This window comes from Heterocephalus glaber, unplaced genomic scaffold, assembly GCF_053883595.1.
Source record: "Heterocephalus glaber isolate CG9 unplaced genomic scaffold, H.glaber_assembly_v1.0 deba00001788, whole genome shotgun sequence".
Classification (NCBI taxonomy): domain Eukaryota; kingdom Metazoa; phylum Chordata; class Mammalia; order Rodentia; family Bathyergidae; genus Heterocephalus; species Heterocephalus glaber.
In genome coordinates, this window is record NW_028258471.1 from 62,265 (window position 1) to 86,878 (window position 24,614).

The 24,614-nt window shown below is 44.8% G+C and overlaps 1 protein-coding gene across 5 annotated transcripts; it reads left to right on the forward strand.

The window, feature by feature from the left end:
* The first annotated feature begins 675 nt into the window (after positions 1 to 675).
* On the forward strand, positions 676 to 24,086 carry Gcnt4 (glucosaminyl (N-acetyl) transferase 4). Of its 5 annotated transcripts, XM_087203168.1 has the most exons (3): positions 1,107 to 1,311; positions 2,580 to 2,667; positions 19,602 to 24,086. In XM_087203168.1, the coding sequence occupies exons 2-3, from the start codon at positions 2,663 to 2,665 to the stop codon at positions 20,968 to 20,970; spliced, it is 1,374 nt and encodes a 457-aa protein (XP_087059294.1). In that variant the 5' UTR covers positions 1,107 to 1,311; positions 2,580 to 2,662; the 3' UTR covers positions 20,971 to 24,086. The 5 variants fall into 5 exon arrangements, with proteins under 5 accessions (XP_004875119.1, XP_004875118.1, XP_087059294.1 ...); XM_004875062.4 differs by lacking the exons at positions 1,107 to 1,311; positions 2,580 to 2,667 and adding an exon at positions 676 to 826; XM_004875061.4 differs by lacking the exons at positions 1,107 to 1,311; positions 2,580 to 2,667 and adding an exon at positions 876 to 1,003.
* Positions 24,087 to 24,614: the final 528 nt, after the last annotated feature.

Consider the following 24,614-nt stretch of genomic DNA (forward strand, 5'->3'; position numbering starts at 1 on the left):
ATCCCACCGGCCACCTGAGTCTGAGTTCTGGCTCTGCCACTTACTGGCAAGTTTTTTCACCCCCTGGCCCCTTGCTCCCCTCATTTGTAAAATCAGAATAAAAATAGCACTCCCTCAAAAGGTTGTGGGGATCTAAGGAGTTAATCTGCATAAATGGGTTAGAACTTTAAGCTAAAGGGGCTACCAGAACCTTAGTTCTCTTCTTCCTTCTCTGGAGGGAGACCTAGAAAAGTAACCTTACTGACTCCTCCCGAAAGAAGAGGTCCCCTGGGAGAAGGGGGATGAGGGCAAAGCGGGCTGTCGGCTTCAAAATAAGTCAGTAAAATGGATATGAAAACATGTGCACCCGAGCAGGAGAGTTCTTTTAAAAAGGCAGGGTTGACTGAGAGTCCCGACTGATGTGGGCTGACTCCAGGTACCCGGAGTAAAGGACACATGGGTCCCACTTGAGGCTCCCTCTTTAGGATTCGCTGGGTCCTACCTAGCTCCCCATCAACCGGCCGGGCATACGGCTGTCCCTGAACCCAAGGATGGAAGGAGGAGGTAATGAACCAGCAGGACTGACTCACCTGGTGCACCGCGACCCTGGAGTCCCAGGAGATTCCAGGAGGCGAGGAAGAAGCAAGCACAGCAAGGATCCCCACTTTAGAAGTCAGCCAGTTACAAGCGCCCCCTGAGAAGGTCCTGGGTCAGATTCTGCCCGGCTGGGAACGTGCGCCTTCTCTCGGGCCGGGCCAGAACTCGGCGAGCCGAGTGGGGCTGGATACCACGCCCGCCCTGCCTCCCTCACCCCCGCTTTGGGGTAAAGAGGAAGCCCAGGTGGCAGGTAGGCACTGATTGAAAAACAACTTTGTACCCTTTTTATTGGCCAAAAGGCTCCACCTTCCCACGCTGTTGATAACACTCCGCCCGGCTGCGCAGGGCAGTCGGGGTCTCAGCGCCGACACCCTAGGTGCCCGAGCCGCGCGCAACCTGGCCCTCAGGGCGCAGCCGAGCCGCAGAAGTGAGTCCGTCTTCCCCCTGCCTCTCCGGACCCCGGGTCTCTCGGCTGTGGAACGGGGAGGGAATCGAACCCGGTGGCACTCGGGCAGCGGCTGGGACTGGGGGCTCTGCCGAGCGCACAACTTGCGGTGGGCGCGGCGGGACAGGGCAGGGCGGGAGCTCCTCCTGCCCACGTCACAGACCGGCCGCTCTCCCACCCCGGCCGCGGGCGAGCAGCTCCCGGCAGTGCGCGGGCCGAGGAGGAGGACGCGAGTGGGCCGCGGGGCCGGGAGCTCAGCCCGCAGCCGCGGAGACCCCGCCGTTCCCTTCGTGAGTCGCCGCGGCCGCGCAGGCCCGGGGAGCGGGGGGCCCGCACGGCCTGGGGTGGGCCGGACCCGACCCTTCCCGCTCGAGACTTTCACTTTCCCGCAGGGAAGGCGGGGGCGCCGCGTGCGTCGTCCCTCCCAGGGTGGGGGCCGGGGTCTCCGCCTGTTCCGGACCTGGCTTCGCCCCGCAGCCAGCGGGCCCGGAGGGCGGGGAGGCCTCGGAGCGCCCCGCGGCACCGCTGCAACTTCGGGCCGGCGCGGGAAGTTCCCGAGGCCGCGCTGGGAGACTCCGCGCTCTCCCGGGCCCCCGGCACGCTGGGAACGCGGCTCCTGAGCGCGCGCCTCGTCAGAGCGGGGCCCGACGGTTTGGACCCCGGTGTCCGAGGGCCACCCCCCCCCCCCCCCGTGGGCTTCGGGGCGACGCGGGGAGCTCGGAGCAGGAGTCTCCTCGCAGTTCCCAATGTCCGCGCGTCATGGGGCGCGCACCCCACAGGGTCATTTTCCTGCCGCAGAGCGAGCCCGACCGACCCCTCTCCAGAGGGCCGGGAATGCCGGGGATCCGCGCGGGGCGCTCCGAACTTGCCTTTACCGCCTTTACGTGGGCGAACGGGCCAAGTGGGTGGGGGCTGTTTTGTAAGTGGAACAGCCAACTTTTCCCGGATGGGGCAGCCTGGAAATGATGCGCAGGGGCCTCCTGCCTGGAGAACCCAGTGATGTTGGCCCTGGGGCGCTCCTACACTTTTTCTTATTTCTAGATCGGAAGAGTAACAAACTAGAAGACTGAGGGGGTGGGGATAGTGTCAGTTGTTTAGAGCTCTCTTTTTGATCTTATGTATAAAACATGTCCTGATTATTAAACCATGTATATCAGCCTAAGACGATTTAGAAACTGATAGTCCATTTTGGCAGTTTCTGTTGAATGTCTTGAGGAAGTAAAATCTTTAAAAGTGAATTATTGCAGAGAGCTGATCTTAGGTTGCACTTTCTGAGGATCCAGTTCTATGCGAGAAATAACCAATTAAGCTTTTGAATTATTATTGCCAATAATCTCCCTCAAAATATTCCCCCTCTTCACACACACTCATCCCATCATCCTTGCCCCTTTCTGAAGCAGTTCTGGAAGTCCTCTTTCATGAGTCTCTTTACAAGGTGCGATCACAAATGCAGTGAATGTTCCTACCAAGTAACATCCAATGGAAAGGCACCATGTAACTTCTGCTTCTTCCCCAAAGTCAAAATGACCATGAAAAGCAAATATTTTGAATGATTTAGGACATTGAGGCAGCCCCCACAATGCAACCAAAGACATTCATGGAAGAGGACTTTGAGAACTGCTTTGGCAAACAGCAAGAACAATGGGGTAAGTGTGTTCAAAACAAGAGGAGGGGTTGCGGATATTAGCAGCAATGTATCTTTTACTATAATTAAAAAATTTAAACAGTCACCGTATTTGCTGATCACACCTCAGATGCATCACACGGATGCAATGCGTGCGTCATGTGTGCCTTGTATCTGACATAGCAAGTGCTCAGAAGCCTTGCCCCTGCTTGTGTTCTTACAATGAGGTTGTTTCCGTGATGTCATACCTGTCATTTCCAGTCGCAGCATCTGATCCCTGAGGAATTCCGAGACTTGTCCAAGGCCATAGAGCCAGAGTAGTAAATAAAGGCCAGGATCCCTCTCACCCCACCTCAAGAGTGTCAGCAAGTGTTAGGTGCTAGATGCCGTAAGAGATCAGCTCAGATGAAGGGTTGAGTGTCTGCTCGTCAAAGTGCAGTGAAACGAAGCAGATAACATCAGCAGCAATGCTTCCAGACTTTACCGGAGCAGTTTCAAGATGTATGTTGATATTCATTTGCATTGCTTTGCATGTCATTTTATACGCATTCTCATATGCTAATAAGGCTGAAGATTCAAGTATAGGAGAGAAAATCAATCAAAAGTTGAATAATGCGGCTGTGGGGATGTTGAACTTATTATGGGCTTTGGGGGTAAAGGATCCTACTTTGAAAGGGGCTGGGGAGCCAGATATCATTTGATGAAAGCAGGTCACATCTTAATATGTCATGAAGCTTGATGTGTTGAATGTAATAAAAAAAATACTGGAAAAAAGGGAAAAAGACTAGAGAGCAACATATAAAAAGCCAGAAAATGAAGCAATAGCAGAAACAAGAGTCTGCTTGATGAAGGTGAACAAACAAGAAATACTAAGGATCAGAAAGTAAAGGTTGAATTTCTGCTAAGCAATATGAGGTTTTAGAAAGAACATAATCTTAAATACAAATGTGTAAAGCTTCACAACCAGTAAATTCATCTTAATTTGGATTTATTAGGAAACTTCCCATTGTGTCTTAAAAAAAATCTTAGGAATGCAGAGTATCAAAAAAAAAACAAAACAAAGACACAAACTATAGATTTGTTATTTAGATCAGTGATGCTCAAAACATGGTCACTGGGCCAGCTATATCAGTTTCACCTGGGATTTGTAAGAAATGCAGATTCTAGCTGGGTGTGGTATAATTCCAGAACCCTGGGAGGCTGAGGCAGGAGAATCACAAGTTCAAACCCAGCATGGACATGATAGTGACTTAACAAGACCCTGTGTCAAAATAAAAGAAAAAAGCTGGGCGTGGTGGTGCATGCCTATAATCCCAGCACTCGGGAGGGTGAGGCAGGAGGATCTCTGCAAGTTCCAAGGCCAGCCTGGGCTACATAGCGAATTCAAAACCAGTCTGGACTACATAAGAGACCCTGTCTCAAAAAAAAAAAAAGGGTTCAATCCTCAGTACTGTGAGGTGGGAGGATCACATTCTGAGGTCACCGAGATCTCCTGAATGAGAACCTCTGGAAATGGGGCCCAGCAATCTGTCTTTTTAAAATATTTTATTTTATTTTATCTTTCTATTAGTTCATGTTTGTAGGACAGAATGGTTACGTTCCTTGGGAGGTGGTCCATGTACATAACACATCTTAATTCTTTCTTCACCCCCCCCCCCCCCGCCCAGTCTGTGTCTTAATAAATTCTTTAAATATGCAGCTTCCATCCCTCTGGATTCTAGCTTCTTTGCCATTAATCTTCCTGTTGCTCTCATCCTGGCTTCTCACTGTGCTTCTGTACTGACCTCAGGGAGACATCCTGTTCACCCTGTTCCTCTGCATGTCTACTCAGGACAGAGGAGAGCAGGGCGACTCTTCCCTCCCTCTATCCCTAGGTCTAAATGGAGCTATGCAAGAGGTTCTCCAAGTTCCCATTGGGCTTCAGCTGCTCCGCTGTTCTCACCCTGTCTTGGGCTGTGTTGGTTTTGTTTTTCCACCTTTTTCCTCTTTGGCAGTCTCATTCCAAACACTGTGCCTGGGCTACTAATGGAGTTCAAGTCCAGCTTGAATGCACAGTCAGCTTCAGTGCCGTCCCACTTTCCACAGATACTGCTTCGAAGCCACGTTCCTCCAGCTCACGTGAGTGAGTGAAGTTCTTGGGCCTAAGTGTGCATCTTTGCGTTTATCTTTGTTGAATGTCGTCTTACTAGATCCTAGTATGGCACCATCTGCTAGGGTCCTGTTTCTGTCAGCTCACCTATTGGCTGAGCCTCACCTTTGTGTCCTCTGCCAGTGCAGCTGCGAGGTCTTGCCAGGAATCAATACAATGTGGGTATTTTTGTTAGAGGCTGCCTCACAGCTGGTGAGGAGGCATCATTACCATGGCCTCATTTGCAGTTCAGTGAAGTTGCAGCAGGAGGACAGGAGTCCCCACACCCAGTGTCCTTTGCACTGGAGCTACTCTTACCCTAAAGACCTCTTTTGTTTAGCATGAGAGGCCATCTTGGCATCTGTCACAGCACAGCCATTGCTGGCATGTGGTCTGTGACCATGAAGGTGGCTTCCTGTCCCCTCCCTTGTTTAGAGGATTGGCTTAGGGTCTCTGTTTTAGTAGACCACATAAAGGTGGGTTTCTGCTTGCTTATAGTCAGATTAAGATGCATTCTAAAATTTAAGAAGTAAAGGTTTGTGTCTTGGAATTTCTCTGTTTTATGCAATAGAACTCAACTTTAATGTCTAAATTTAGCCAGGAAATACAGGTTATCTAATTTTTTTAAATGTGAAAATTTTTAAATACAAAATTTCTGTTCATAAATTACTCTTAAAGGAGTACAATTAGATAATGTCATTGCAGAAAAAAGGTATCAAAGGCAGAAAGCAGAACATTATGACAAGAATGCTTTGAAGAGGTTGCTAGAGCATGAAAAAGTACCTGGATCCTACACTGCTGCAGCAGGAGCCTTATCCAGCCCTAGCCCAGCCTCTTGCAGTGGAATTCCCACTGTAAAGCAGAGTTTAGGATCCCTAAATCCAAGCTTGTTTTCCTCCTATGAGGTACTAGTATGACCTTCTTACTGTTCTTCTGCTGGTGCTGGGAATTAAACCCAGGACCTTGTGAATGCTAAGCATGCGCTCTTACCACTAAGCCACACCATCAGTCTGTTCCTTACTATGGTCTCCCTTACTATGAAAAGAAGAAAGTGCCTGCTGGTAATGAAGTTCTCCATAATCTCAAGTAAATCTCTGTGGGGGGGGGCACATTTTACCTCTGTCCTCTTAGGGTTTTTTGGCCAGCCCTCAGAATTGAATTGACAGAAGATCAACAGAAAAGCATGCAGATGTATTTAATATGAGTCTCATGTGACAGGGAAGAAGATCAAGAGAGGCACTCACTGCACACTTAGCTCCTGGATTGGACAGATAGTGATAAATTATGAAAATGAGAAAAACCGAGGAGACTGGGTGAACTGGGTGGAGAAATGACCAGGAAGATGAGGGTTGGCATAACAAGGAGGGCCTCAACTTTCTGTCCGAAGCGATAATTGTGTCACATGAAAATTTCATCTCCTACTTTTAAGACACAATAGGAAGGTCAGAGTGATCACGCCCTCTCTCTGTTTTAAGTCAGAGTACTCCTGCACATGAACACTCTGTACTTCTGCTTCTTTCATTGCTTCTTTCATTGCTCCAATCCTCTCTTTTGGTTTGCTATTGTTTTTGCTAATCTAGTAAAGAGAAATTAGATGAGGTTGTCCCTTTGGGGAAGGGCCTCTTGACTGTGCTTGGGCTTGTCCACTCAGTGTCTGTTCTTGGGAGGGTAGACCTGTTTCTGAAGTCTGTCAGCCAGCATTTTTCCTGGGGACCAGAAGATCCAGACAGGGGAGGGAGCAGCTCTGGAGACCTGGGGGGGGGGGCTGCCCAGACTCCAGGTCCAGGAAGAACAGCTCCCAGCACAGCTCCTGTATGGCGGGGCCTCCTTTTCCTCTTCCTTCTGCCCCTCTGTGCCCGGCAGCATATATAAAGTATATGTGGCAGCCACATCCCCACATCCCCACATTTCATCTTGGGTGATCAGGAGGGGCTGGCTCTGCCCAGCCACCAGTTTCTACCAGGTTCCCTCTGCTTTTAGCCTTTCCAGTACCTTCCTGCCGTGCACAATTCAGAAGGGTCAGGAGACAGACATGGATGATAACAAGTGGAGACAAATTAAGCTGGAAAGACAAACATAAAAAAGCATTAATAGAATGGTGAGGAGTTTGTGGGGCTGTAGGAAGGGATGTGGAACTGGAGAGGAGAGTCAAAGAGGGAGGAACAGAGGCATTTCCAAATGGTAGCTAGTGAGTCATCTTTTCTGGAAATGCTCTCCGTATAAACAAATTCAAATATAACAAAACAACTAGGAATTTTTAAAAAAATTTGTGCTACCAAGACACCCAGGAGTTCCCTGTTTATTGCCTTGTGCTCTTGAGGCAACACAGTGTCTTGATTCTTCCCAGAAGCTAGCACAGAGCCTGCCTGGCACTTGTACAATAAGCACACAGTACACGCTTATTAGATGGGTGGGTAGCCAATTGAAGTGGGATGGAAACAGGATAGAGGAGAATATAAGGTGTATGCTCAGAAGCAGTGAAGGCATGAACTCGCACAGGTATTGGTTCACCCATGTTCACTGAAGCATTAGTCACCACAGCCAGAGGTGGAGGCAACCCAGTTGTCCATGGACAGATGCATGGACGAGTGAAATGTGGCCATATACACACAACACCGTATTATTCCGCCTTAGAAAAGAAGGAAATCTCAGCATGTGCCACAACAGGGATGAACCTTGAAGACATTATGTTAAGTGACATATACCAGTCAAACATTGGACAAATGTTGTATGACTCCTGCTGTACACATTCCTAGAATCTTTCAATTCATAGATATGGAAAAGTAAAATTGTGGCTGCCAGGGCTGGAGATAGGGGAGAATGCAGAGCCAGTGATTAGTGGGTACAGAGCCTCAGCTGGAAAAGAGGGAAATGTGGGTGGGTGCTCATGGTTGCACAACATGAAGTTACTTAACATCACAGAGCTGCTCACTTAGCAATGGTTACACTGATCAGTGTACGCTATGTGTGTGTAAAAATCCCGTGGAACACCATTGATGTGCACAATCAATACATGGTAATAATTCCTAAAATCCTTAAATTGGTAAATTTTACATTATGTTTTACTACCATAATAAAATATTTTTGTCATCATCAAGTCATAAATATAGAACAGAAAAGTTATTTTTAAAACAAAGATGTGAAAGTGTAGATTATAGGAAGAAGGCAGCAATAATACTAGGCTTACAATTTGGCCACCAAAAATGTGTTGTTTAGATCTTAACACAGGGCAGGGACTTTCAAAGAGTTTTAATTCTGTCCACTCTCCATTATCCCTATGATTCTCTCAAAAAAACAAAGAACTTGTTATTTCGAAAAACATCAAACCTGCAGGCAAGTCAGAACAGCACTGTGGCTGCCCACCCATCCAGCTGTGAGAAGTGTGGACACCTCTGGTGTGGCCCTGACACCAGCCTGTCCCATGGTACTCCATGGCTATCACCCCATGGGAATGGTTTCTGAGTGCTAAGTTGGGGAGGCACAGTGAGCATGAAGCCTGTCAGTGTTACCCCACTGGTTTACATAAATGCCTTTGATCCTGACCATGCTGCCATGTGGAGGTCTAGTTTCCCACCAGAACCTACCCAATGCAGTAGCTTGTCAGTCAAATCGGGAGCCTGTGATGCAGTGAGTGTCCTTGTTCCTGCCTCACTGATGAGGCAGAGGCTAACTGGATTGGTGACATCTTGTGGTTGGCTGAGGCATCAGTTCAGAGCCATTCCTTTAAGTTACAAACCTGTATGTAGGATGAGGATATGGGTAAAGCAGGAGGGTCAGACAGAGCGGATGAGTATGTGGGCAGGAGAAGAGGAGTCAGATCAGGAGGAAGGGAGGGAAGGGAGACATGCACAGCTCAGAACTGCTCAGCCTGTTTTGAGTAGGTATCTGACATCTTTTTACATATGTGTGATGGTGCTAACATCTTTTGCTTGAAAACCAGGCTCTAAAACCCCTGCCATGTAAGAAGCTCTCAAGAAGATAGCCCACCTGCATGGTGACCTTCAGGGACCATGTGGGCTGCCCCCACTGTGACTAGAAGCCACATACCCAGAAGGTTTACCATATGTCCAAAGGGGTGCTTAACCGAGGTGGGGTGAGCCGGCTGCCATGCTTGCAGCATGGGAATTAATTTGGTGAATTGCAGGCTGCCTTCAGATGTTTACCTAGAGCTTCTGTCTTCCTCCAGATATAGACAATGAGAAGTTCAGCATATTTGAGACTCATTTTCCACTTGGCTATATACAGGATTGTACTGCTGTACAAGTAGACACTTTAATCTGATTTAAATTTAAGTTTGCTCTTTGGGGTGTTGTGTGTGTGCATGTGTTAAGCATTATCCTTTTCCTTTGGGCATCTTTCAAAGTGCAAGTAGCCTAGCATATAAGGACTCAGTTTTTTTAGGTAGCAGGAATTCAAGAGTGGATGCCTGCTGCTGCTGGCTTGGTGGCTTGAGGACTTGGGGACCGAGGTCTCCAACAATATCTTTGTCTGTACCTCATGGTTCTGCATCATAGAGTTGCAGTGGGAGAAAGGGGGAAGGGGACAAAATGGCATACTTCCCACCCCAAAATCAAGCTCCTTCTAAAATCTCTCCCAAAATATCCCACATATAATTCATTGACTGTTCCTCTACAATGGAAGTTGAGAAAGTCTTTCTAGAGGCACATTTCTGCCACCAGCAGTACAGCAGTGCCCTTAGTAAAGAAGAAAGGGAACACAGGCGTTGGAAGGCAAATGGGGGAGGGGGCGGGGAGTTCCCCAGAATCAGACCTGTGGGTCTGTGTCTGAATCTGTCTGTTCTGGCACCGAAGCACTGTTTTAATATCATAATCCACTGGAAAATTTGGGTCTGGGTTTTCCTTCGAGTTCTCTACAGTGGGTATATAAGCTTGTTTAGATGGCTAATAAGCAAAGCCATCTTTTTGCTCCTCTGTTACACTGCCTACATGTTGAAAGCTGCTGCTTCATCAAAGCCCATGCCAAAAGGCATCCTCATAGGAGGTACCAGCTACAGGGCCTCCTGCAAGCATTTCTACAAGGACTTTCAGGAAGATGAAGTCTCTGCTTTTGAAATTCCTAGTGTGGCAAAATGTACCCAACCATCACATACTTTTATTTCTTTTACTCCTTGGTTTAATTTTGAATTCCTGGGTCTTAACTTTCTTGTATCTAAGAACTGAAAGGAATATGTAAAATTTAAACCAAGAAACACAGATTGTGGCCAAATGATGAAGTCATGCCAGAGTAGCCAGTCTTGGGTTTTTTTGGGAGAATGCAGAAGCATATTGAACTCTTGGGCTGGGTTCCCATCGTATTGGCAGAACCCAGAAATAAATGAATGAGCTCTTCTGCTGATGTGAGACCCAATATGTCTGATCCATTCATGAGCAGCTTGGCCTGGCCTTGGGCCGTTTCTGATGTTGGTACTCTTGACTCACATGTTTGTCCCTATGCTGCTTCTGTAATGTAGGTATCTAAGGACATTAAAGATCCTACTTCAAATGCACATACATGCTAAGTGAAATAAATCAGACACACAGGCTTAACTATCACATGGCTTCTCTTATATGAGATCCTCAAAGTATAAATAATTTAAAGAACACAATAAAAGATATATAGTAAGAAACAGAGAAGTAGGTTTTTTGTGTGTTTTTTTTGGTACCAGGGATCAAACTCAGGACCTTGCGCTTAAAAGGCAGGTGGCAGCACCACAGAGCTAAATCCCCGGCCCAGAAATAGATCTTTTATAAATGGGAAGGGATGAAGGGAGGTGAGAAGGAGGGAAGAGGAAGGAGATGTAAAAAAAATTGAGACATGTTATGCACATGTACATTTCCCCCACAATGAATGAACGGTAATCATTATGTACCACAAATGTGTAGTAATATAAATAAATAAACACACATACGGAAAGCAGGTACTCATACCTCTTCAGCTGGCCAAAGAACCATTGAGGAATTAATTGTGGCCAGGATAAAATATGGAATTAGCTGTATAATATCAAATTACATTCTGCCAGAGATTTCTGGGAAGGAAAGAAAAATTCATACCTTTATAATTTAGGTGGGGGAAGTTACTTTCTTTCTAATACAATAAAGATACATTTAAAAATAGTTATAAATGTTTATGCATTCAGTATTTATAATTTGTAGAAATCCCAAATATGCTCAACTTGCATTTTAAATGTAGAATACAAAATTTAAAATCTGTTTCAATTTGTTATTGTTCCTAAGGTGGATGAGAAGGACAGAGAAGGGGAAGCTGAAAAGGAGAGAAACAAAGTAGCCGCTTCTAGTGAGTTTAAATCACTGCACTGCTACAGCCCTGTTTGAGGGTGTTTTGTGTATTCACATTGCTGGCAAATCCTCAGTACTGCTTTGTAGGGTACATGGACCTTACAGTTGACTTTGCCAAACAGGCATCAAAAGTGAGTTACTGAAGTTTTGCAATGCTTAGAGGAGAATTGCTCCTAAAAGATTTTGAACTTGGGAAAGAAATTTATAGCTTCCCCAATCCAGAGCACTACAAACATTTTGCAGTTCTGCACGGAACAGGTTATGTATGCCCTTGGGTGTTGTTTAAGGAAAATTCTTTGGCTATCAATCTCTCCACAAACATTGAGCACTCTGGGGAAAAAAACCAACTCTAAAGATTAACTAAAATAACTATCTTCCTTTGGCTCAGAATCTGACACAGGTGTATGTACATAATTCTGAAACTCCAGAAACAATTTTGAAACTTCATTAAAAAAAAAAAAGAATGCTGTCATATAATGAAAAACAAAGTGTGGTAAAAGTGTCAGAATGAAGGGAATAATAATGGATGTGCCATTTTAGAAAAATAAAACTAAAAATAAATTGACTCATGGAGTTTTCCAAGAAATCACTCCTGTTTTTACAGGGTCTCATTTTGTAATTCAGGCTGGCCTTGGAGTCACTATGTAGCCCAGGCTGGTCTTAAATTCTTGGCAACCTCCTGCTTCAGCCTCCCAAGTGCTGGGATTGCAGGTGTGCACCACCACGCCCGGCCAATCACTCCTCCTGTGTATCTGCCATATGTATACCAACATCTGTTTTCCTATAGCTCCTTTCTGTGAATCAGGGGTGTCCAACCTTGGTTAGGAACTGGGTTGCACAGCAGGAGGTCAGTGTCCGGTGAGCAAGGGAAGCTACTTCTGTGTTTATAGCGGATCCCTTCCCTTCACTAGCATGACCACATGAGCTCTGCCTCCTGTCAGGTCAGCACAGTGTTACATTCTCGCAGGAGCATGAACCCTCCTGTGAACTTCGAGTGCACATGTGCGATCCTTGTAAGCATCTAATGCCTGATGACCTGAAATGGAGCTGACAGCAGAATGCTAGGGCTGAGGAATGTAATTATTGTGTATCACAAACCTATACTAATAATAAAAAAAAGAAACCAAACAAGAAATAAATAATTTTTTTATACCCCACTCTCACTAGTCCATGGAAGAATTATCCTCCTTAAAACCAGTCCCTGGTGCCAAAAAGATCAGAGACTGACTTCACATAGCATTGTGGGACAGAAAAATCATTATCTCATGTAACACATGGGAAATAAAGATTTCCAAGCTTAGCAACTTGCTAGGGTCCCTTGTGTTTTTGATGACAGAGCCCAGACTACAGCAAAAGTCTTCTGCCTCTGTCCCGTCGAGCAGCTGCACCATGCCAGGTATGGATGTCCTTGGTACAGGAAGTGAGTAGTGAATTAAGGCTTTGAGGGCCTTATGTTCTTATCTGGGAGACAGATAATAAATGAGGACAGAGAGATGACTGCTTATGTCAAGTGCTCAGAAGAAAACAAGCATGTGATAGCAGAGATTTGGGACGGATAATCAGAGATCACCTGAAGAAAGGATTATCTTCTCTAAAAAAATGAGGACCTAAGCAGGCCAGAGTTCAGAACAAAGTGTTTTAGATTCAAACACAGTAAGTGCAGAGTCTACAAGGCTACACATAGATGGATGCCCTAGGGATCTTTAGAAGGCTGGTGTTACTTAGAGCTTCTTGAGAAAAAGTAGAGTTAGATGAACTTGTAGAGAGAAACAGGCCTGGAAACTGCAGGGCCTTTCTGGCTATAGAGGATTCCTGATTTTATTCTCAGTGAAGTGAAATCCCAGTAAAGGGTTTTACATGTAGGAAGTGGGGTAGGGAAGGAGGATGATGTGATTTATGTATTTGTACATCACTTTGACTACAGCACAGAGAATGAGAGGCCAGTTAGGAGGTCACTTCATACACTGGCAAGGCCTGGCTTGAATTAGAGTGAATTCCTCTGATTGGGATGCTCTGAAATTCATTTTGGGTGTAGAACCGGAAGAGTTCTATTATGGCCTCAAGTTGTGGTTCATAGTGAAGGCTGTGCGATTGGACCATAGTTTAAAATCCTGGTTCCTCTACTTACTAGCTATATGATCTAAGGTAAATTATATGTTTTCTGTGACTCATTTTCTCAGTCTAATAAACATAGATAAGGATAGTATTTACCACACAGATTCATTGAACAGACTAAGTAAATGCACATCACTAGGAAGAAACTGGCATGTGTCCATGGACTCTGGCGACATGAAGACTTTGGCCAGTGCAGTGTTGGTGGAAAAGAATGAGGAGTCAACTTGGACTGATTGGCTACATGAGAAGCCTGGATGGAGAGGTTGGAAGTCCTTCCTCTTTCCAGTCTCTTGCTGGGGAGCTGTTGGATGAGCACATTGTTCAGTGGTCTGAATGTGTCTTCCCAGAATTCAGCAGTGGCAACTTAATTGCCAGCGCAGTGATACTCAGAAGTGGGGCCTTTAGGAGGTGATTAGCCATGAGTGTGGGGCCATGATGAATGGAGTTAGTGACCTTATAAAAGAGGTGTGAGAGAGCTGCTTCCCCATTCCACTCTCATCCTTGTACCCTCCACCAAGTGGGGACATGGAAACCAAGTACCATCTTGGAGGCAGAATGTGTGCCCTCACCAGACACAGATGTGCATTTTGATCTTGGATTTTCCAGCGTCCAGGACTGTGAGAAATTTGTTTCTTATAATGCAATGGGGGAAATGTGTTTCCAGTGTCCCAAGAACAGGGTTAAGTGGTGGGTAGATAACTTTAGAGAAGGAGGAATTTAGACTCAGTTATCTTTAAAGTTCTTTTCAGTTTTAGAATTTTGCTTGTAGACTTCTTCAAGAACTATGGTTTTATTAATTAAACATTAATGGAGAAAAATAAATTACTTAGGTATTTTTAGTTTTTTCCTATTGAAAAGTATATTTACCTCTGTTAGAAATTGTTTACCATCTAAGAATTTACAGACCAGTTTAAGGTAGGGCTCATTCACAGTATATTGTGAAATGAAAGAAACAGATAGGATAGTGCCTACATAGTGTGAAAAAAGAAAGCAAACCAAAAGGGGGAAAAAGGTGTTTATTAAAAACACTCTGGAGGAACAAGCTGTCCACACAATGTCATTGCCAGGTGATGGTCACTGGTGAGCTTTATTTTCTTCTACAGACTTTTCTGACTTCCTTAGTTTTATAAAATGAAAGCGTTTACTTTTGTAAATGAAGAATGGAAAACTTTTTTTCTTTTCCTTGTAGAGACTAGCCTTCTGTTATTTACTTGTATTAATGATCCCGTCATGCATGGCCTTCTTGCATTTTGTATAGTTGCTGTTTACCCACTCCCACTGTAATAATTATTTGCCTTTGCAGTCTTATCCTTGAGAACAATGAGGATGTAAGGTCATCAAGAAACTTGTCTTTCTACACTTTGCACAACTCTTGGGGTGCTGTGGGGGTGTCGAGGAAATGTCTCTGGGCTGAGTCATCCTCCTACCTAATGGTTTTAGTCCAAAATTTCCTCCACGATTGGTGATCAGCAAGTCATCAAGGGGAGAACAGGTGACCTCACTGAAATTAAGGCACTACAGTAGAAGGATCTTAGCGTTTTCTGCCAGATCAGGCTTTTGGGGTGCGTGCGTGCGTGCGTGCGTGTGTGTGTTTTAATGAGTTTGTTTTCTTATTTTCTCAAGTGCTACTTCTTCGTAAGACTTTAGAAAGAAACAAAATCATGGCATTTCTGAATGAATAAGCTCTTTTTTTCAAGCTGTCATATAATAAAACAAAATTTAAGAACTTTAAGATTGCCCTTAGAGGGAAAAGACTCCAGAGAGAAATTTCACCAAGGAAATTTTAAAAAAATAATTGGTAATTCTCAGACAGCCCAAACTATGTCACAGATAACTACAAGAAGAAATGACTCAGTAAGTCACTGATGACAAATTAGGAGACAGATGTCACCGAGGGTAGAATCTTCTACAGTGAGCTTGCTCACCTTCCTACTGGCTGTTCCCAGGGCTTGGAGACGGATTCATTTCCTCATTGGCTCACTGGCTGCCCCAGCCTCTGGCTGCAGGCAAAGATGTGACTCATCGCCCAGCTTCCCACCAAGCTTGCTCCCCATGTCAATTCTCTCCTCACTGGGTGGAAGGTCTCAGGGCCTCCCATGGTGGGAAGTTCACTTTTGTTTCTGCTTCAGCACAGTTTGATAAGATACAGAGTGAGAAAAAGTAGTCAAGGGCTAAACTATGGCAGAAAATATGGGGAATTTTTTCTTTATATTCCAAGAGACAGTGCTTCACAGAGGGCTAAGTGTGTCTGCAACAAGACTCTGTGTTCAAATTCCAATGGAAGCACTTTCCACATATGTAACCTTAGGCAGTTTCTAATTGCCTTATGCACCTCAGCTTCCTTTCTCATAAAAAAGGATTTTACCAGTGCTTACCTCTTTATTATGAGTGGAATACTTAAGACAATGCCCCTAGGAACTCATCTTTAATGAATGATTCTACATTAATAATAACATTAAGTTATAAAGAGTAGGCTGCAGATTTAGCTCAGTGGTTCTGCCACCTGCCTTGAAAGCTCAAAGTCCCAAGTTCAATCCCGGGTACCCTGCCCCCCCCCCCCCCCAAAAAAAAGTTATAAAGAGCATGGGATAGAAATAGTCAAGCAGTAATTCTAAAATACTGAATTTATGTTGAGACTTTTGGGGGAAGTAGGAGGTAGATTAAAAAATAGGCTATTGAAAACTAGGCTGGGGATGTAGCTTAATGGTAGAGCACTTGCCTAGCACAAATGAGGCCCTGGGTTCACTCTCCAGTACCACACATACACACACAAAAGCAAAAACAAAAGGCACTAAGCCCTAGGTGTGGGTAGGATTTGTTGATGAGTAGGAGTAGTAAGGTGGTTTGAGAAATAGTGGGAATGGGGTTGAGGAAGGCACAGCTAGCATCCCCCAGGGGGCCTGGTCTGTGCTCAAGAGCTTTGTAAGCATTACCTCATCTAACCTTCAGAATTGTTTCTCCCAGGCAATGCAGAGTTGTGGAGTGGTTGAGGGCCCTGTCTGAGGTCCAGGTGCTGGACAGGCCAGCCCTGAACTGAGTACAGGGCTTCCTTTGGGCTGAAGGACCTGTTGCTTGGCCAGGACAGGTCATGGTAGGAGCAAGTGCAGCCTCCTCTTTTCCTGCTCAGCATCCGAGCAAGGTCTTGGTTCTCAGCAGCTTTGTCCTTCTTTACTGCCACCTCCTACTCAGCTCTGAGGAGCCAAGGGCTGTCATTATTCCTTAATCAGTCTGCATCAGACTGTCTCAAGGGTTCTTTTCTTTGAAAAATAAGCTCAGCACGCCATGTCTAGTGTACAGGAGAGCCCCAAGAGTCGAATCAGATGAGCTAGGCACTGAAAAATAGGCCCCTTAGATGTGCTGAGCTTCAGTCCTGCAGATAGGGGATATGCTTTCCATTCTTGTTTTGAAAAAAGAAAACTGGTCTTTTGAGAGGTTCCCTTGTTTAATCAAAGTCCTAGAGCTACAAAGTACTCCTCCAGAAGCTCAAGCCCAGGTCTGTGGCATCCTGAAGCCTAGCTTTCTTCTCTTTCCCCAGTGCCCCACAACCTATGAGGTACTGGAAAGAATTCCAGGTGTGCTATTCTTGGTGCCTACTCTAAAACATAGTACTTTTCTTCTCAATCTCCCTTCTGCCCCCATTTTTCCTCCACTACTGAGTATTGAACCCAGGACCTTTGCACCAAGCTACAGTCCCAGACCTTTTTATTTTTTATTCTTTTAGTATTGAGATACGGTTTCTCTAAGTTGCTAATTTTCCAGGCTGGATTTGAACTTGCCATCCTCCTGCTTCAGCCTTCCAGAGTGCCGGGGTTACAGGTGTGCCACTGCCCCAGGCTTCCTTCTGCCCATTCTCCATTTACCATTTCCCTTCCCTTCAAAAGGAAGCAACTTATTTCACTGACAGTCTTGGCCGTTAAAATTGCTAGCTGAGGAAGAGCTCGTTGGAAAGCTGCTGATGGCTGTAGCCTTTTAGCCCCAAATGGAATTACTGGCACTTAGCTGCTGGGGCTCTCTGTGCTCCTGCTCCCTTGGAGGCTCCAAGCCTGGGAGAGCTGGGGAAAACGGTGGATTGGAGAAAAGCTTTATGCAACATCCCTGTTGGGACTGCAGTGAGCAGCAGGGGGTTTTTTGGTACTGGGGATCGAACTCTGGTCCTTGCTCTTGCAAGGCAGGCGGCGGAACCACCGAGCTAAATCCCCAGCCCCAAAGCAGCATCCACCTTATTTTCACCTGAGCTGTCAGTCCTGCAAACCTTGCTCTCATTTTCTTTCTTCAGTTGTCTTATCTTTGGGGATTTGTGTGTTGATGGCAATAAAACCCTCAGGTCAGCTTCCTTGTCTGGCTGAGGAGGAGGGAGGGGAATCCTTTTCTTCCAAGGGAAGTTGCTGGTAAGGTAACCGTGAGAGCACAGCCCCTGGGAGGGCCAGACCAGCCTGGTCTCCCGGGAGCCCGGCCAGCTGGAGGACTAGCCCAGCCCGGGAGTCTCCGCAGGCCTGGCAGGCGGCAGGCGGGGGGCGGGGCCATGGCGGCTCCGCCCCCACCCCAGTGCCCTTCCCGATGCGAGAACCCTGCAGCACCAGGCGCTCCCTGCAGAGCCCACCCCAAGGTGCCACACGGGGTCCTTTTCCAGGAAAGTCCCAGCCAAAGCAAGGTTGGGAGTTTGGTCCTCTTGTCTCCTGCCGGGGGCGGCCTTTTGGATGATCGCTCAGTGCCGAGGCTGAGACGCGGACTTCTCACCTCAGCTGGAGAAAGGCCAACAGCCCCAGAGCAGGATTGAGAGAAAGAAGTGCTTTTTCAGTGAAAGGACTTTCTGGCCATGGTAAGCAGGTGAAAGGTGTTATTTTGTCTTGGAACAGACAGTACTGCAGGACGGATCCTTTCAAAGCACTGCAAAGGCTGACCCCAGGAGAGGCACAGATGACCTGTGGAGAGGGGAGTGGTTCAGAATGGCAGGTGCAGGGCTGCTCCGGGCGTCCCCTTCTGCCTCCGAAATGCACCCTCGTCCCTGCCTTCTCAGTCTCCCTTCTTCTCCTGCCCAACTCAGATTCCCCAGGATCCAGCCAGTCTGGGAAGTGAGAGCCCAGCCTTTCTAGCGGGAAGGGCAGGTGCGGGAGGGTGCGGCCCTTGGGCAGGAGCTGGCCTCGCCTCTGTATGTAAGGGCGAAGGTATCAGTTAAATGACCACTCTGGGAGACTTTGCAACCCTCTTTTCATTTTACGGGGTGTGGGGGGGGGATTCACTTATGCTCATTAGAGATTCCCCAAACCAATAGAGAAAAGAAAAAAACAAAAGTTTACTTTGTGTAAGAAAGCCCTTTATGTAAGCTGCTTCCTATTTATGCCTACTTAGCATGAGTAGGACAATGCACACAACTCTGTTGGGAATTGATTGGGCGTTCTCTTGTCACACCCCCTCATTCCACCTGTGTGCCCAGTCTTCTGGAACCTCGCCTTGGTGACCTTGAGCCATGCTGCCAAATCCTGTTCTGGCAGCCACACCTAGCCTCTCGTCTGAGGTGGACCCGGGCTCTTTCCCAGCTCACTGCTCTGGTCATGCATACTGGCCTCCCTCTCTCTGGACTTCAGCTTCCACACTTTCAATGCCAACGCCTTTCCCTCCAGTCCTCACTTCTCACCAAGTTTCAGAGGTGACAGTCGAGCTGGCTGTGGTCATCTCCCCTTGGACATCCTGTAGGCGCTCAGCCTCGAGGAGGCCAGAACTGGGCACACATTCTCTGCTTTACTGGGTTTCTGTCTGTACATGGTGAGACCATCCACTTACCTCCTCAGCTTGAAACTCAAGAGTGGTCTCTGTTCTCTTCCTCACACCCACATTTGCAGAACACTTCATAAATATGCCTCAGATCCATCCTGTCTTCTCCACCCCACTGTCAGGCCCAGACAGCATCTGTGGTAAATGAACAGCTGGGTTGAGGGATTCCCAGCCAGCTTAGGGTTCTTGGTCCCCTCCGAGTCCCAACTTTCTGGTCTTCCTAGATACATCCAATAGGGTTCTGTCCACTGGATCTCAATGTCAAGGTTCCCACCCCAAGTTACAAAGCTATGGAAACTGATCCCTGAAGGACAAGGCAACATGTCACTCCAAGGCCAAAATTAGGTACAGTTGGGCTGGGGATTTACCTCAGCGGTGCTGGCACCTGCCTCGAAAGTGCAAGGTCCCAAGTTCGATCCCCGGAACAAAAAAAAAAATTAAGTACAGTTAATACAGATTATCACAAAATACTACTGCTCCACATATCCCTATCTCTTATTACTGAGTTCTTTCAAAGGCAAAAACTCTATTTGTCTTTGGACAGCATTCTGATGGCCATGTGGAATATATCCAATAAATTTTAGAGTAACTGATTTTCTCTTAACACTTAATATTCCTTAATTAATTTTTACTTTTTTCTCACAGAATGAAGATATTCAAATGTTGTTTTAAATACATCCTCCAGCAGAAAGTTTTCATCCTGTTTTTAACCCTATGGCTGTTCTCCTTGTTAAAGCTTCTGAATGTGGGAAGGCTCCTCTTTCCTCAGAGAGGTATTTACTTGGTTGAGTACTCCTTAAGCACCTCGCCTTTTGTAAGAAACAGGTACACCCACATTAACGATGAAGTCAGGTGTGAAGTTAACTGTTCTGGGATCTATGAGCAGGAGCCTTTGGAAATTGGCAAGAGTCTGGAGATACGGAAACGAGATATCATTGACTTGGAGGATGATGACGTTGTGGCAATGACCAGTGATTGTGACATTTATCAGACTTTAAGAAGGTACCATCATAAGCTCGTGTCAAGGGAGGAGAAGAGCTTCCCCATAGCTTATTCTTTGGTTGTCCACAAAGATGCGATTATGGTTGAAAGGCTCATCCATGCTATATACAACCAGCACAATATCTACTGCATCCATTATGACCTTAAGTCACCTGATAGCTTCAAAGTGGCCATGAACAACTTAGCTAAGTGCTTCTCTAATATTTTCATTGCTTCCAAGTTAGAAGCTGTGGAATATGCCCACATTTCCAGGCTCCAAGCTGATTTAAATTGCTTATCAGACCTTCTGAGGTCCTCGGTTCCATGGAAATACGTCATCAACTTATGTGGGCAAGATTTTCCCCTGAAGTCAAATTTTGAATTAGTGTCAGAGTTGAAGAAACTCAATGGAGCAAACATGTTAGAGACAGTGAAACCCCCTCACAGTAAGATGGAAAGATTTACTTATCACCATGAGCTCAGACGAGTGCCTTATGACTATGTGAAGCTACCAATAAGGACGAACATCTCCAAGGAAGCACCCCCTCATAACATTGAGATATTTGTGGGGAGTGCCTATTTCATTTTGAGCCAAACATTTATTAAATATATTTTCAACAACTCTCTCATTGAAGACTTTTTTGCCTGGTCTAAGGATACATACTCCCCTGATGAGCACTTCTGGGCTACTTTAATCAGGGTACCAGGAATACCTGGGGAGATTTCCAGGTCAGCCCACGATGTGTCTGACCTACAGAGTAAGGCCCGCCTTGTCAAATGGAATTATTACGAAGGCTTTTTTTATCCCAGTTGTACTGGCACTCATCTTCGAAGTGTGTGTATTTATGGAGCTGCGGAATTGAGGTGGCTTATAAAAGATGGACATTGGTTTGCTAATAAATTTGATTCTAGGGTGGATCCTATCTTGATTAAATGCTTGGCAGAAAAGCTTGAAGAACAACAGAGAGAGTGGATTGCTTTGTCTTCAGAAAGGGTATTTGTGGATAAAAATCCCTCAACCACATCTTCATAGTAAAATGATGAAAATATGAGGATCTGTGGTACATGGGAGTTAATATTAGAAGTGTTTACTATGCTATGTCCAATACCATTTGAACTTAATCTTCTCATAGTTTGAAAGTTGTCTCAAAATCCATGCACTGAAGAAAGCCTTCTAGACTTTCATGTTATGAGCTTGGAGTTGATTGGTTCTTTTAATGCTTTGTTTTTGCTTGTAATCTTGGTGAACTAAATCAGAGGTCTTAAATATTCAGTCAGTTAGCAAATATTTATTGAGCACCTACTGTGCACCAGGCACTTTTTTAGAAAACATTCAGGAATTAAATCTAAATTGTAATGACTTGCACATTGCCATCAGGAAGCCATGGCTTACCCTCATCACATGGTGATCTCGATATCTTCTCCATGTAACAATGAGGATTCTGCTCAAGACACGTATGGAGTATGTGGTGAACCTGGGTGAAACCGCCCAGTTCACAACAGTGTGTAGGTTTGGTGCCAGCATTCTGCTTGTCTCTTAGTTCAGCTCTGTAGATGTTTCTTAACTATTAAAATTTTAGGAAGAGAGACTCCACTACCTCAGCAAAGCTCAAAGAATTGTCCGATTGCCTGCTTGCCAAAGCTTCATTCACCTTTTGGGGCCTCACTTGTTCAGTTCAGGGTTGAGAGGACTGTGCCGATGTGGTATTTACAGGATGTGGGTGGCAGGTACAGTGGTGGGACTGGTTGTGATGGGGGGTCGGGATGGGTGTGCCTGAGGAGGAAAACAGAGTTTATTCAGCTTTTGGACCCTGTCATACATTGTCGTTAAAGGCTTCTTTTTTTAACTCAACTGTTTCAACACATTTACTGACAAAAAAATAAGAACTGATAAAAGAGTTGAAAGGGTCACACACCAGAACCTTAAACGTGTGTCACCCATTTCATAGGTTAGCATTCTAGGTAATGATGGAACACTCCCTATGGAATTAGTCCCACTTACAGAACCATCAAGTCATCAACGCATCTTGAAAAGGTTGTATGAACTGTGACCGCATTCTGGCTAATCATTATGTTCATTTAAAAATTTTTCTTTTCTGACCTTTGCCTAAGTGGAGTGCAAATTTCAGATGACAGAAGCTCTAAGTTTACTGTGGTCTTCTTCACAACTTAGATTCAAAGAGAAAAAGGTAAATTTCCCTAAGGACACAGCAAGAATATTTATTAATGCTATATTGTGAAACCCACACCTAAGATAATAATGTTGAGTGTGTATATAAATGAAATACACAGTATAATATCTATAGTATGTATTAGTATATACAATATAAACTAATATGTTAGCATATATACTACATGTTGTATATGTATCAATGGCTTAACACACATATATATACTAATATATACTAATACTATATGACTTTATTTACACACATAAACACATGCATGCATGAGTGTCTGCACACAATGACTATATTGTGCTGGAACAGGGTCCTGAAAATAGACAGTAATTTTTTTCACCAGTCTCTGGGAAATTGTAGAACTCATATAAAGATGCTTACGTTTTGAAGTCACCCTCAGGAGCTACTTAGAGATGTACTCATTAGTCAAGGCCAAAATAAGACTATTTAGAAGACTGAAGAATCTAAATATTTTTAAAATTCTTTATTCTCCATGTAAAATGCACTTTGCTTGTTTAAGAAGTTTGACACTAACTGCCAAGTGGCACCATTTTGTTTCTCCCATCTCTTTCACTTGTTTTCCACTTTTTAAATTCCCTTCAAGTTGCTTCCTTCTTCAGGAAACAAGTCTTACCAAGCCCATTCTTAAGCAGAAGCTGGCTTTTTCAAGAGGGGGTTCTGCAGAGGCCCTGAGCCAGTTCTTCGGTGTGTAAGGCACCAGACAAGCTAAGTTCCCTTGGTCTCTGTGAGCCTCAGGTCTGGTCTTTGTCATAAGCACTTGGGTGCCTATCCTGGCTAGGATCCTCACAAGTATTGTTTTGTTTTGTTTTTGTGTGAGAATCAGTTGAAAATGGCATATGAAGTGGTTTGAAAATGAGGACATACATTTTGAAATATGAGACTGTAGTAAGTATAAGGCAAACATAGAACCAGCTCCATTGTGGGACTTGGACAGTTACCTTTCTAAGGGAAATTCCATAGAACGGAGCCCACAGTTGTGATGCAACTTCTGTCACCAATTCTGTCAGGATCGGAGAAAAGCCCCATTCCCCACATTTGGGGTTTCTTTTGAAGCCAGTATGATTAGCAACTTGGTCCAGTGGCTTAGCTTGGGAGTGGGGGCAGAAATATTTTGCCCACCATCCACGATGTAATACACAGACAGGGTCCTGTTGAAACGTTACTTTTTATGCCTTTGGGCTTCAGAGTAGATGTAATGCTAACAAACAAGTGTCAGCCTGCTGGCCCAGTGTCTTGTCTTCTGGTGAAAAATGATTCTATCCCCAGGTCTTATGTAGTGTCCAGGGTGCTCATCATTTTACTGCTACATCAAATGGAAGAGGAAAAGACGCAGAGGTGGCAGTGCCTCCTTCCCCTCTGACACCTCTCCCTGCACTCAGTTCCTTACATTTCAGGGAGCTTTTCAGACCATGGTCTTTTGCCTTGCGGACCCTGCTGTTTCCCAGAGGCCTTCAAACCTTGTTTCTTCCCTAAAACCTTGAGGTATGATTCCCTCTGTCCAGAAATGTTGTGCAGTCTGTGGTGCAGAATTATTCTTTGTATAGTATTTATTTGATCTAGACTCCTAAATTATTAAGAGATGAGACCAGGACCTTCAGTTTGTAAATTAGATGTGGATATTAGATAACATTAGTAATGGAAGAGCTACCAAAATATATCTATATTATGTGAACAATCTACTGTAATATGTATTTAAAGACCAGTATTGCTCTTTTTAATGTTTTGCTTATTTTAAATGAAATATATACGTTTAAATTTGAAGGTTTCTTTTGCCTTCCAGAATGTGAGGATATATGTGAGTTGTATATGAGCGAGAGAAAGAGACATATTTCATGAAAAAAAAATGAAAATCTGTTTTGGGAATGTAAAGTGAATGTGTCCCTATGTTGCTACTACTATTTTTGTTTGTGTTAATGATAATAAAATGAGAATTTTGATTTTTTTCAAATATTTTCATCAAGTGGTCTCTAAAGTTTGTTTTTGTTACCATTTTAGAAATAAATTTCCCATTATATGAGTTTTAAATAGATTGAGGATTCATTTTTGTATTATGCTGCTAGTACATGTTAATTTTCTGGTATTGTCAAATAAAATCTGCTCCCAAGACCAATCCCCTGGAATTTATGAGCTTTCCTTTCTCTGGTTGTGCTGGGTCCCTATACAGATTCTTTCAGTTTATGGCACTTGCCCAATAGTGAAGAGCAGAGTTAATTTTGCCTCATTCTAAAAGAAACTCAATGTGTATTACATAGAGAATATAAGCACAGGAGTGTAAATTGTTTATTTTGAAAAAGTCTCACAGAATCTTCCAGGATTTACCTGTATCCATTTTTCACTAAGGCTAATTATCTGGGAAATATTCTAGTTTGCTTGATTACTTGGTGGGAGTTAGTTCTCAACACTGTAGGTCGAGCTCAACTCCCTCAATTGCTAGAAAATTAAAAGACTTTTCTTGGTTGAAAGGATTCCTGCCTAG